This window comes from Trichoderma virens (genome assembly GCF_000170995.1).
Source record: "Trichoderma virens Gv29-8 chromosome Unknown TRIVIscaffold_71, whole genome shotgun sequence".
In the NCBI taxonomy this organism is placed as follows: domain Eukaryota; kingdom Fungi; phylum Ascomycota; class Sordariomycetes; order Hypocreales; family Hypocreaceae; genus Trichoderma; species Trichoderma virens.
Genome location: NW_014013678.1, coordinates 130,855 through 143,740, shown reverse-complemented (window position 1 = coordinate 143,740; position 12,886 = coordinate 130,855). Strand labels below are relative to the sequence as shown.

General features: G+C 48.9%; 5 protein-coding genes across 5 annotated transcripts; 3 read left to right on the top strand and 2 right to left on the bottom strand.

Annotated features, from left to right (window-relative positions):
- Nucleotides 1–2,804: 2,804 nt before the first annotated feature.
- Nucleotides 2,805–5,121, bottom strand: TRIVIDRAFT_59805 (uncharacterized protein; the record flags this gene model as incomplete). The annotated part of the gene is made up of 4 exons (XM_014100149.1): nucleotides 2,805–4,509; nucleotides 4,572–4,691; nucleotides 4,760–4,918; nucleotides 4,991–5,121. The coding sequence occupies 4 exons, from the start codon at nucleotides 5,119–5,121 to the stop codon at nucleotides 2,805–2,807; spliced, it is 2,115 nt and encodes a 704-aa protein (XP_013955624.1).
- A 902-nt stretch (nucleotides 5,122–6,023) lies between these two features.
- TRIVIDRAFT_152535 (uncharacterized protein) lies at nucleotides 6,024–7,782 on the bottom strand (the record flags this gene model as incomplete). The annotated part of the gene is made up of 3 exons (XM_014100148.1): nucleotides 6,024–6,412; nucleotides 6,607–6,994; nucleotides 7,078–7,782. The coding sequence occupies 3 exons, from the start codon at nucleotides 7,780–7,782 to the stop codon at nucleotides 6,024–6,026; spliced, it is 1,482 nt and encodes a 493-aa protein (XP_013955623.1).
- A 549-nt stretch (nucleotides 7,783–8,331) lies between these two features.
- Nucleotides 8,332–9,969, top strand: TRIVIDRAFT_70570 (uncharacterized protein; the record flags this gene model as incomplete). Its single annotated transcript, XM_014100147.1, has 1 exon — nucleotides 8,332–9,969. The coding sequence occupies one exon, from the start codon at nucleotides 8,332–8,334 to the stop codon at nucleotides 9,967–9,969; it is 1,638 nt and encodes a 545-aa protein (XP_013955622.1).
- Nucleotides 9,970–10,575: 606 nt separating this feature from the next.
- TRIVIDRAFT_11850 (uncharacterized protein) lies at nucleotides 10,576–11,973 on the top strand (the record flags this gene model as incomplete). The annotated part of the gene is made up of 2 exons (XM_014100097.1): nucleotides 10,576–10,649; nucleotides 10,722–11,973. Coding segments are annotated over 2 exons (1,326 nt in total), but the record flags the coding sequence as incomplete, so codon positions are not given.
- A 494-nt stretch (nucleotides 11,974–12,467) lies between these two features.
- TRIVIDRAFT_223038 (uncharacterized protein) lies at nucleotides 12,468–12,821 on the top strand (the record flags this gene model as incomplete). The annotated part of the gene is made up of 1 exon (XM_014100146.1): nucleotides 12,468–12,821. The coding sequence occupies one exon, from the start codon at nucleotides 12,468–12,470 to the stop codon at nucleotides 12,819–12,821; it is 354 nt and encodes a 117-aa protein (XP_013955621.1).
- Between the last annotated feature and the right edge of the window lie 65 nt (nucleotides 12,822–12,886).

Here is a 12,886-nt window from a genome sequence, read left to right as displayed (position 1 = left end):
TTGACTTTGGAGGAACGCCGCTTTACCTGTTTAGTTACTGATATCCGTCAACACGCATACAGTTTGCTACCGCTACTATTATGCGAGCCATTCATAACTGAACATGACAGCGAGTTGCACTAAATCCGTGTAATTCGCGGTTCTACGACTGCAAGGATTCAGCGGATTCAGCGGATTCCCTGTTTTCACGATGCACGCGTGAATCTTTGTTGGGAGCCTTGCCTTGTGGCTATATGGCCGTCTTCCTGCGCATATGCATACTGTGCTACACACTCTTGATTTGGCAATTGGCTGCCCCCGGAGTTGAGCTGGGGTACCACATCAAGGCTCAAGGCCGATTCCTGCGAAAGGGATCGTTCCCAGAACCACGTAATTTCGGCTGTGCCGGTCCTAGGCAAACAAGTGGTGTTTGTGTGAGCTACTCCGCATCTGGTTTGAACGAATTAGAGGCATGGAGCGGCCCGTACATCGTGCTAGGTGCCTGTAGGTTGTAAGGAGAAGTTGAGCCACTCGTGCGAAGTACAGGGGTTTTATCACAGCAACGGCTTATGGCATAGCTGATAAATAGCGGCAGCTGACTGCTAAAAATAAGGCAATATGTGTAACTTTGTAAATCTGCCAACCACAACGGGACTAAAACAACAGCTTACGAATGCTTGCATCTCCAAGAGGAAGTTTCACTCTGCAGGGAGACTCCATTAGGCGGCACTCCAAAATGCCGGCTGTGGCGCGTGGATGGCGGCGTCCAGTTTCATAGCACAGCATAAGTCTCTCATAAAGGCGCACGAGTAGTACGATGGAATCGGAAAAGCTCGTTTCATGCACTGCATGCGATCGGGAAGAAACTCCGTGACAGCAAACAATATTCGGCCCAACGAATCTACCCGAGTCTAGTCCAGAACACCTAAGAATATCTCACAATCTCATGATCTGCCGCAGGTGGAGTGAATCAACTGACTCTGCGGATTACTCCATCAAAAGTCGTTCCATATATAGAGGCACTATTTCTAAGTAGCCCGTTTTGAATCATGATTAAATGCTAATTCAGTACTGCAGATGATAATCTAACTTTGTGTGATTTGTTTTGGCATCTCACCAGCTGCACTTAACCAGCGTTTGAGTTTGCTTAAAGAAAGCTTAGTACACATGGATTTCTATTTCGGATGGTAGATGATGTTATGTCATTCGTAGAATATAATCTATTCGGTAACCGTGCCTTTAAAGGGGGCCATTGGCTCGGATTCAGTCCCTCCAGGCAGGGAGTGTGAACCCTAGGCTTATTTCCCTTATGCTCTGTTTTACCACAATGGGAAACATGTCCGCCAGCACATTTACAATTGTAATGTCAGTGTCAGACACAATGATCAGCCCCTCAGACGTGGTTGCTAGGTACAGCGGTATTTTGTAGTATTAATTTACTTATAATCCATTTAAGTGAATATTGCGACTGTATGGCTATTAGACTAGGAAGTTATGAATTCATAACAAAACATCGATTCATAGTTTTAACTCTGGGGACAACGCTGGTTGGTGTTATCGTTGCTCCTGGGTTGTGGCTTGTGTTTCACGGAGTATACACGGGGGATTGGAAAGGAATGCCCAAAAAGAGTACAACGCTGTATGTAGGCGACCATACTCACTCAAGCAGCTTACTGTAAGCCCACTCCATCAATTTATGAGTTGGTTCTCGGCAGCTTGTGGCTCAGCAACTGCTCCTTGCCCACCCGATGGGTCTCAATTTCACTTCTGACTAGCCCACGATGTCGTGAGACTTGGCTGAGTGCCTTTTAGGATTCAAATTCGAACTTACGGATAGAATATTGCAGATACAAAATATAAGTCGCTCGCATCATATCTTCGGGGATTTCTTGCTACGCAAAGTTTCAGCAAACCACCTTATGGAATCTTGTACAATGCATCATATCACATATCGACTAGATGAATATGGAGAAATAAATAATATGAATATCATTTTAGAATGTATATCATCCTACATGATCTAAGTTATGCGGCGATGTGAATAGGAATCGATTGAATCAATGCCACCACAAGACACCGAGTTAAAGACCGTAGGACATAAAGTCCGGTCACCATCCATGACGACAAATGTGCTGATCGTCCACTGGTGCAACATGTCATATAAAAATAGATGTGGCAGATGTTCGAAAAAAGTTGCCAGATTTGGAAACTAAGCGCCGAACTCTCTTGCATTGTGGCACGGTGGTGGTTGATCAATGTGGCTTACTCGTTGCTAAAACAGAGGTCATTGCCACTGAAAAGATGCCTGATCCATGCTTACCTGGAATCATTGCATACATATTGACATGCTGGCTGAATTCAACCTGTTTTTGTGTAGCTAGACGCCTCCAACTGTATCCCCACAAGTTGGTTGCTCTCATGGGTATGCGGCATACTGGTTGTGAGCTTCTTTACATTGCAGTGCATAGCCACATTTTCATATGATACCATATAAAATACCCCGACTAGGCTGTCACTTTGAAAGGCCTTCTAAATGTGAGGACTACTTTAGGTACAGTTACTACGCCATCGCTCGTATCCCAAACAAACAATGCTAGAATTCTGGTGCCTTGGGAGGTGCCACATACGTGTATATGCATGTACCTAGTCTGTGCTGCTTTACATGGAACGAAAGGTTTGAATAAGCAGACTTGATCAATTCAGCTCATTCCCCGAAAATAACAAAAGACTCCTCAGGGGTGGGCATTTGATGCTAACTAATGGCTATTTGACTTCATTTGGTAGCTATTATTACATGTGTACATTAATTTACAGAGATCCATTAATTAAACATGGACTCGACTCTCTCTACGCTTGCCTCTTTGCCGCCTACTCTCTGCTGACAGACACTCTTGCAGCCTATCCGCGAGCTTTTCCAGTATCCATTCACTTTCCCCTTGGCTCCCCATTAAAGGGCTGCGATGGCCAACCCATGACCATTTCACAAGTTCTTCATTCGCGCTTTCACTTTGTTCCCCAGAGGTATTATGGGTCTTTGGCTTGACCCTCGCTTTAGTATGCGTGTATGGATTATGCTCATCTTCACCAATTAGTTTCAGATACCACGCCCATTCGTCAAAATCGTATTGATGCGTCTTGTGCTCCTTCATGTGCTTAGCAACAGCACGAATCTCCGAAATGAGAAGGAAATGAAAGTCGGCTCCTGTGGGAATCTTGTGGTTTGCATTGCGAATGTGGGAGAGAGACCGTCGCACTTTGGAAGTGAAGCTTGATGCTTGTGAAGGACGGCGTACGTTCTCAGGGCGGCCCCTTGATTCTTCTTGATCTCTCTCATAAGCTCTTTCTTGATCAGAAAGTTCTTCCTCTTCGAGCTCTTCCATAATGCTAGCTAGCCTCTGAAGGTGGTGTCTCTTTGACTCCAGAATAAATGGATCTGTAGTTTCGTAGTGGGCATGAAAGACCTTGCCAAGAGTCATTCTGCTAATGAGATGTTTGAGACTAGCCATATAGGATTCTTCGCCGGGTAGAATGGTGACGTTTCCTAGACGAATGGTACTATCTTTGATGATCCTGACGACGGTGTCACCTGCGTGAGAGATGAGCACTGTAATGGTGGGCAAAGCCATGAGGGACCAAAAAACAAAAAAAGACTTCCCGGCATTAGATACGGGTGTAAAGTCGCCATAGCCGATGGTTGTCCATGCTATGAAGCAGAAGTAGAATGCTTCAAAGTAAGTCCAGCCTTGGTAGCGTTTCTCTGCTTGCATAAACACCACGGCTCCCACCAGCCAGAACACGAGCCATACCATGACAGATGTGGCTAAAGCCATCCATTTTCTTCGTGTAGAGGTCATGGCCTGGATCTTGCGCATCAAAGCAAACTCCGCCTTGCGTCGCTCATATTCGCTGTTGATGCTTCTATCTGTCGACGTACGCGGTAATCCGGGTTCCTCTAGGATGGGTTCTAGAATTTCGTCTTTCCCCTTTTGTGTGATTTTACGAACGGTTTTCCTCCTCTTCTTTTCTTCCATACGTGCCAGGAGTCTGCGCTTCCCGCCTTCGAGAGTTAGACTCCTGACCGATCCAATCACCAAACCCAGGCTTATGATCCCAACGATGGCATATGGAATCATCAACGCCCTTGCAAGGGTTGTTGAAGGAGTAAAGTCGCCGAAGCCCACGGTGAAGAGAGTGACATCTGCCCAGTATACGCCGTCTAGAAATCGCCAGCCTTCAATTGAACTGAAGACGACAGCACCAACATGGAGATATACAAGTAGCGAGATAGTCTGCAGCATGAGCGTGCGTTGGCTAAGGGTGAGGACAAAATCTTTTGGATAATGGCCCGAATAGGCTCCCCAGAATGTGATGCTCATAAGAGTTGCCACGATGAAGTAGAGAATGGCTGCCCATATACCGTAATAAAATGATTGAGACCAGATTAACTCATCCTGTGGGAAATCAAGGCCTTCCATAAGAGGTCCGGCGCCTGTACAAAGCAAACAAATCAAGGCAATAGCAGATATAAACCTATCCTGAAGCATTAGCGACATTACGTTGACTCATGATGCATGGGAGTGTGCGCGTTTTACCATCCGACAATCGTAATAGGCTGTGCTATGCCAAACCGAATTCGCCGTGCCATATTAAAGAGTAAGAAAAAATTGGAGATGAGGGCAATAGCGAGCTGAACGGCGTTGACTGCTGTTAACCTATAACACGGAAGGTCAGAAACATGTGTTGTGGACTAGGATCGTAGAGCGTAGATACTAGGACATACCACGCGGGATCGGGAACAAATGGCGCTGTGTCGGGGTCTCCCCCTGGAGCAAGCTGCTGCCTCCATGGAGTAACTAAAGCACAGATACTGAATGCTGAAGCTATAGGGCCGAGTGTTCCGGCAATCATAGGAAAGACAGAGGATAGGAACCACCATCGGCTGTATAGCCAGCGTTAGCAGATACGCGCGCCCTGGCCTTGGCCGGCCTTTCTCTCCGGCTACGCTACTTACGTGGGCTGAAGATGACAATTGTCGTTTTCGATCTTTGTCTTTTCGTGAAAATCATGCTCATCAAACGGAGCCTCCGGGTCGTGGTTCTCGCCAACAACCCCATTTTTTCTGTTGCGTTGTTGTGGCGACATTTTTGCGATTCTGGGTAAATGTTTGTGGCGGTGAGGTTGAGCACTCGCAACTCCTCAGTGGAGAGGAGAACACTCGTGTTATCTCGACATCAACCTCGCGAGTTGTAGGAGATGTTGATTGAGCCAAATCTGTTTCTGCTGAGTCAATCGAAGAAACTGCCGATTCCGCGGAACTGAAGGGTATTGGGGGAAACGTCGCGACGCCAGCCAAATTCCGCATCCAGATTGGTCAATACGCGTATTGTGAAACGGGAAGAGGCACAAGTTTTGTCAAGAAGCGGACGAGAGAGTTGGATGATACAGTTGTGCTCTTGGCAGGCGCGATGCAGGATCATCGAAGAGGGTTTTGATGGCGATGAATTCAAAATTGATGCCGACCAGATGACGTCGTCGAACCGGGTTAGCGGCAGCTGAGGAGTTCACATGGCGTAGAGCGCGCTTTCCACATGGCGTAGAGCGCACTTTCCTTGGAAACAGCCAGATCTTAGCGCTGCCGATGCACCGACGAGAGCCTATTGGGGCTTAGTTAGGCGTTATGGACAGGTAAATCGGGCGATGATCACGGAGTATTTTCAACGGCTTAGGGAGCGGGTTTCACGATGACAGGACGAATAAAGAGGCAAATAATGCTGAAGAGGTGAATCTGGTTTGCAGTGTAATTAGGTACTATTGTTATTATTTTTTTGGTTCGTGATACTTCAGGTATCAATCGATTAGTATGTTGGCAGGCTCGTGTTATCGATAATGCCCTACCTCGTCTAGCTATCAAATGGAAGGCACACAAAAACATCATCGCAAACTTGACTCGGCCCTCGCAAATCCAATCCGTAACGCATCGCTATTCTACTCGTAAACTCCGTCGCTAAAATGGAAGAGGCACTCGAGGCCAGGCTGGCAGCAAATCACACCAGCAGCGGATAGTCTCCAATCTCCGCCATCGCATCTCGCAGAGTCCACTCGGCCAACGGATCTTCGTGTCGCTTCGTCCAGCAATGCCTCAAGATGCGCTGCACGCTTTCGCAGTTCCCAAAGTTGGTATCCGAGTTATCTAGGATCCGCGTCATGAGGCGCTCAAAAAATGGCTGCTGGTCCGGTCGAGCCATCGATCCCGCGAGGCAGATGGACCAAACCACACCTCGAAGCGATACTTTCTCAGGGGCCTGCTGAAGCTCCCTTATCACAGATCCAACGGCGTCGTAGACATCGGCTTCAGCGGGGTGAGTGACTGAAAGGATCAAGTGCAGATGGACAAGGGCTCCGGCTGCAAACACTCGCGAGATGTAGCATGAAACTGGGGCGTTGGGCTGCGGCAGATAGTCAGTATAGCTGGTGGTGATGTGGCAGACCTCGATCATGAAACGGGAGAGGAGAGCAAAAGATGGGGAGGGTTCAGGGTCGGGGAACAAAGGGTGGAAGGCAAACGCACATAACCGCTTCGCGCGCGCAAGCTCTCAATGCCTTCTCGCAGCGTTGTTTCGATGCTACGCAGCGATTCTCGCCTCTCTTCCAAACCGGGGCAGTGAATTCCCGCTTCGATCATGGACAAGTCTCCAATAACTCGCATCACCCAATTCTCGCAACCGACAAAGTCTGCCATGAGAATCTCTTCCGAGTCAAGCCATTGTCGGTAGGGCATGCGTGGAGGTACGCCGGAGGAGGCAGTCGAGAGGATTTCGAACCACAGTAACTTTGTGATTTCAAAGCGCCTTGCATACCTCATTCCGCGCCGGAGAGACGAGCCTGGGCCGATGGGTATCTGCTGTGCCGGCGACTCATCATCCCGATCATCGAATGGCGGCAGTCTAATCTTGCTCGCTACATTTGTAAGAGCGTCAAGGTGAGTCTGCCAACCCTTTGAACCGCCTTGCAACACCTATTTCATGCGCCCGAGTTAGGAGGATGAACTATTATCACGCACAAACACACTTTGAAACCACTCAGCCCACTTATACGAACCTCAAAACTAATGAGACAGCAGCCGCTGGAGATAAAGGTGATGAGCCTTTCACCAACATCTAGTGCAAGATCGCCTTCATTTCCCGACAAGGCATGTCGCATGGCACTCAGCGCAGTGGTGTGGTATTCTATCAGCTCCGCTTCCATGTACTCGGTCCCTCCCGCAAACTTGGTCCGCTGATACAGTGCGGCCAGAGTCAGCGAGGCCTGCCGAAGCGGACGATTGTTGAGCAACAACCAGAAAAGCCAACCACGGCCGCCGCCTTCTGCTTTGTCAACATAATAAGGATACTGGATGAAGAAGATGTAGTCCAGATACAGCATGATGAGCTCGGCCTCTCGGAAGCGCATTTCCTGACTCGGGCAGGAGGCCCACAAGGCCTGCTCGGGCCCGGTGACCACGTCTGGCTGTTGTTTAGCTGAGATTGTCCGCAATTGAGGGTCTGTCCCAACAGGCCTGATGGGGCCCTTGTTTGCCAGCCTTGAACTCTGCTTGACAGCCTTCTTGACCAGCGAGAGCTCAGCCTGGACCTGGTTCGCGTCATCCAACCACTCCGGCCGGGGGCCGTAGCCGTGGCAGTGGATGTTGCGATTGTCGCATTCTTTGCAAAACGGATGGCCCTCGTCACATTTGCGGTGCCTGATACGACAGGTCCAGCATCCTCTTTTGGACCTGCTCCTAACCGGCACCTTGGCTGGCAGCATTGTGCGAGGCGTGGGTGTAACGCGGGGGGGGGCTCAACCAGGAAACGCGAGTGTGGGAAGTTCGCGAGTTGCATGTGGGCAAAGTTGGGGAAAATGTGTCAGCCCATGGCGGTCATGGGGAAGATGGGTGCTACAACAGATAAGAGGGCGAGCCAGGTGTCAGCCTGACTCATCAGACATGGGCTGGTATGAAGCCACTCCAGATGGCACAATCTTGGGCTATCTCCCCACACCTACACACAGCTGCTACACGGCTATGGATTGCTACTGGCCCCCGTGGAGAGCCACCAGCGAACCAGACGGCCTCTCAGACGAAATACTCCGGCCCCACCTTTCCCGAGCTATCGCCAACCCACCGGGCTAGATGGCCTGGGCTAACTCTGGCGTATGGCGAAGATTGCTTCTATATTCGAGGGACCCGTTGATAACCGGGTCCGTTCGAGTCAATAAACGTCTTCAAATAGCCGTGACCAGACTCGACAAGAGAATGAGAAATCTCTATTCAGTATCCAAGAGTTGAGCATTGCTTTTTGTGTCTTGGAGGGAATCATGACAGCCACACTGTTTGCAAACGGCAAGTTCTTCGCCACTCAATCCGAGGGGGGAGAGCAGGATGCCCAATTTCACGAATGCATGCTCGTCGAAAATGGAATAATCCAATATGTCGGTAGTGATGATGCCAGCATTAGAGCTCTGGCCGCTTCGAAAGGTGCCGACGTGCGGGATCTCGACGGTTACCATGTACTTCCTGGCTTCATTGATGGCCATGTACATGCCCTCTTGCTCGGCCAGTCTCTGCAACGGCTAAACCTGGAAAGATGTCAGAGCCTACAGGAAATCCGAGACATGATCAGCAATTACGCAGCAACACATCCCGGTGCATCTCGCATTCTGTGCGGTGGTTGGATGGAGTTTATGACCGATGGCAAAGCCGATGTCTCGATGCTGGATGATTTGGATCCGCGGCCTATCTATATCATGTCGAGAGATCTTCACTCCTGCTGGTGCAACACAGCAGCAATTCAAGATATTGGGGTGGAGTCTGCACCCAATCCTGTAGGAGGAACGATTCATCGCGATGCTCAAGGCAAAGCACTCGGCTTCCTCAGTGAAGCCGCGTGCACAGTTCTTGTATGGCCGCATTTGGCACAGATTGCCACGCCAAAGGACCGAGTTGGAGCGATGAGAGATGCAATTCAAGCTCTCCACGCCGTGGGCTGCACAGGCTGTGTAGAAATGGCTATGGATGATGTTGCATGGGATGCACTGCAGACTCTCCGGGCAGAAATGGGCGGCCAGCTCCCTGTGCATATTGCGGCCCACTGGCTTGTTCGCCCCACGGATTCTACGGATGGCGACGTGGAAGAGCTTACTCGGGCAATCGCTTTAAGCAAAGAGTTCAACGCAGCCACTTCTCCAGACTTTCGCATCGTGGGCATCAAAATAATGTGCGACGGCGTTGTTGACTCGTGCACGGCAGCTCTGATAGAGCCTTACTCCACTACAGGCGTATCGGCAGATCCTATCTGGACTCCCGAAGCTCTTGGAGCAGTCGTTCGCAAAGCAGACCAAGCTGGCCTGCAGTGTGCCCTGCACGCCATTGGAGACGCCGCTGCAAAGCTTGCTATCGATGCGCTGTCAGAGCATGGTACCCCGGGTCGTCGCCATCGCATTGAGCACCTTGAGCTGACTAGCCCTGGTGATGGGGCTCGACTTGCCGCTGCCGGCATCACCGCGTCCATTCAGCCCGCTCACGCCGATCCAGTCCTGCTCAAGGCCTGGCCAGAACTGCTGGGTACATCTCGATGTAAAAGAGCTTTCGCATATGGCGATTTCGCTGCCTCTGGAGCCAATATTTCCATTGGATCTGACTCTCCCACTGCATCATGGGACGTTCTTCGCAATCTTTACACGGCGACGACCCGGCGATCTGTGCGCGATAGAGAGTACACGGCAGTGGTGAATCCTGAGTTTGCCCTGTCCCTGTGCCAGGCCATGCAGGCCGTGACACACGGAAGCGCCTACTCTTGTTTTGCTGAGGGCTGGACGGGAAGCCTGAAGAAGGGCCTGCAGGCAAATTTTGTGGTAGCCAACATGGAATGGACCCCTCAGTCGTTGCTTCAGGCGCAAGTGAAGGAGACATGGTATAGAGGAAAGAAGGTGTATGATGCTCCAGCGAAAATTTGATGATTGTGTAATGATAGAAATAGAAAGGTAGATATTTACATAGACGATCTATACACATAATTATGTTACTGTTGAAAATAGCATTCAGATGGTTCTGTCATAGAAAATGACACTCTTCCAATTATCTCTCATAATTTATTCATAGTCTGAGGCTGAACCATTCCACTTATTGATAGTGAATTGAACGGCAGAAACCGTTTCCTCGTAATTTAGCACAATTTCATATAGTGACGCCTTTTATTACGACGGTGATTTAGTTGCCTAAAGGTAGACCAAGACCTCGATCAATAATCGCGACGGCCTCTTAACCTGACCCGAGTTAACAGTCTGTTGGCTGTTGGGCATCAATGCGTTCAAATTACCCCGCATAGGCTGCCTAGATCACCAGCTGCACAAAAATATGTAAGGCTGAGACGTTGGTTCATAGGTAAATGAGCCTGATGTGTTTAGTTATCGCACTTTTGCCGTTTCCTTCTTCCTTGAGAGAAAGAAAGCACAGCTGGGATGTTTCGATTTTACGCTAATTTACTTCATCTGCTACCACAAGAAAATCGTCATGGCGACGGGCTCGCCATGGATCAACCTTCAGTCAACTCCCACGATACATCATGGGTTGAAGAAGAGATAAGGGAGCGAGAAGCTATCGCAGCGTGGGACCACGACGAACAGTGGCCGAGTATGTGAGTCATCAACCGGCAAGAAGCAAGGTCGCGATATATGATGGTTGAATCTGGAAACTGACCACAGTGTAGACAAAAGCCGCCCTTCAATATTCATAAGGCAAAAGAATTCGACTCCCGTCTTACCGTCCTCGGCGAACCCGGCCAGCTCGGCAGTGGCAGCTTTGGTCGTGTCGATAAAGTGATTTATGGCTCTGTCTCTCTCGCTCGCAAGCGTATCGAACGGAAAGGGCGGCTGCGAAACTTTACAATGGAAGACTTGCAACAAGAAGCATTAACCATGCGTAAGCTTAACCATCGCCATGTGGTAAAGCTTGTTGGTGCTTATATGCCTAAGCCATGGCAGTTCTGCTTACTTATTTGGCCTGCGGCCGTATGCGATCTCAATACTCTCCTTGATAATCTGGATTGGATACGAGAAGGCCAGGATGACCGGAATGATATTATGTCAAGGCTTAATGTACTAGAGCTGAATGATCTGAGTGCAATTAAACCCGGTTTAAACCGAACTATGGACTCGGCTGCAAAATGCCCCTTGGACTTCCTCCGCGGTTTACTTGGCTGCATAGCTCGCGCAATGGCATATTGCCACCTGAATGGCATTCGTCATCTAGATATTAAACCGACAAATATCTTACTTAAAGCCAATCGGGTCTACTTGGCTGACTTTGGCATTTCCAAAGATGTTAGTGGCCAAGAACAAACTGCTATCGAGGGTGAGCCAGGAACAGAAAAATGGCGAGCGCCGGAGCATTATAGCAAGAGCTCTAGCATGCAGCTCTCTGATATATATTCACTTGGACTGGTCTATCTCAACATCGCAGCGGTTCTATATAACATTAGGCTGGCAGAATTTGATGACGCTCTGGTATACCCAGACCATCTAAATCGCAGTGACAAGCTTGCAGTTCGGGAACAGAAGCTTGGGTCCCTTCTTCAAAAAGTCGCTTCCTCTGCTTCGGAGATACCTCAAGAAATTACACAGTCTCAGAGGCTTGTGGATCTTATCACTAATATGATATCCCCAACACCCCATACTCGACTACCAGCTAATAAAATTAACGAAAGGCTATATATTCTAGGAGGAACACATCAGATATATTATAACGAGTGTTGTAAACGTCCTATATCTTGGATTGAAGATACAGATGAGAAACTCGCTACCTTGGCAAGCATCAGGGCCGAAAATGAAGATTTGAAAATGAAGATTACTGAATTATGCAACAAAGAGACAATGTATGAGGAACAATTAGAGAATACAAAGAAAGCGCATGAGCAGGCTATCACTAGTCAGAAGGTATTATTTGAGAGTCGAGAGAAGAAGCTCGGCAATGCTCTCTATGCCTCTAACGCTGCCAAATCAACTATGCAAAAGGAGTTAGACGAGACAAAGCTATCTCTGTCTAAGCTAGCAAAGGAATACGCCGCGTTCACTAAGCAACATGACGCTGAGCTCGGCGCTGCCAAGAGCGCTATTGTCATTGTCGAGGGCGAGCGCTCCGATATGCAGCGCAGGATTGATGAGCTAACCAGCCAGAACTTGGAGCTCTCCGAAGCCATCGCGGCTCAGGAGCGCGAGCCCTCTATCTATATTAGTGACGAGGATCTCTCTTCCGATACAAGTAGCGAGGATCTAGAGGGCGAGACCTCTTCTCGTGTTAGGGACGAATATCCGGAATTAGAGTTCTATTCTGGTATGATTGACGTGGATCTGGAGCTCGAGTCCTCTTTCGGTATTAGTAACGTGTATCTAGAGTCTGCTGTTGAGGCTTTTCCCGGCTTTGGTCTCCTATGAAAGGAACCACTCCAAGATATTCCATGCTTGAGACAGAGACTCTCAAGGCCTCTCTGCAGCATGCTCAACGAACTATCCAGAGCCAGCGAAGCCAGCTTCATCGTGAAAAGACGGAAAAGCTTGAATTCAGACGCATTATCCAAGACCTTCGTAACCTTCGTAACGATCTAGAAAAGGCTAGGAACGATCTTGAACAGGGCACTGCTCCGTCACGAATTCGTGGCGGCCGGATGGTCGAACCTAAGAGGGTTAAAGCTAGGCCCGCGACTGGGTTGAATAGCTTATTCACTCATGTCTTCCAAGAAGTTGATGATGAATCTCCAAGGGAGTCAACGAAAACTTACAATGAGTCGTACTTTGAGACATCGAGTGAGTAGAAATCTGAGAAGGAGTTTGATGTGTAGATTAACGAATTTTGGAGAAAGACATGAGGATTCATTAA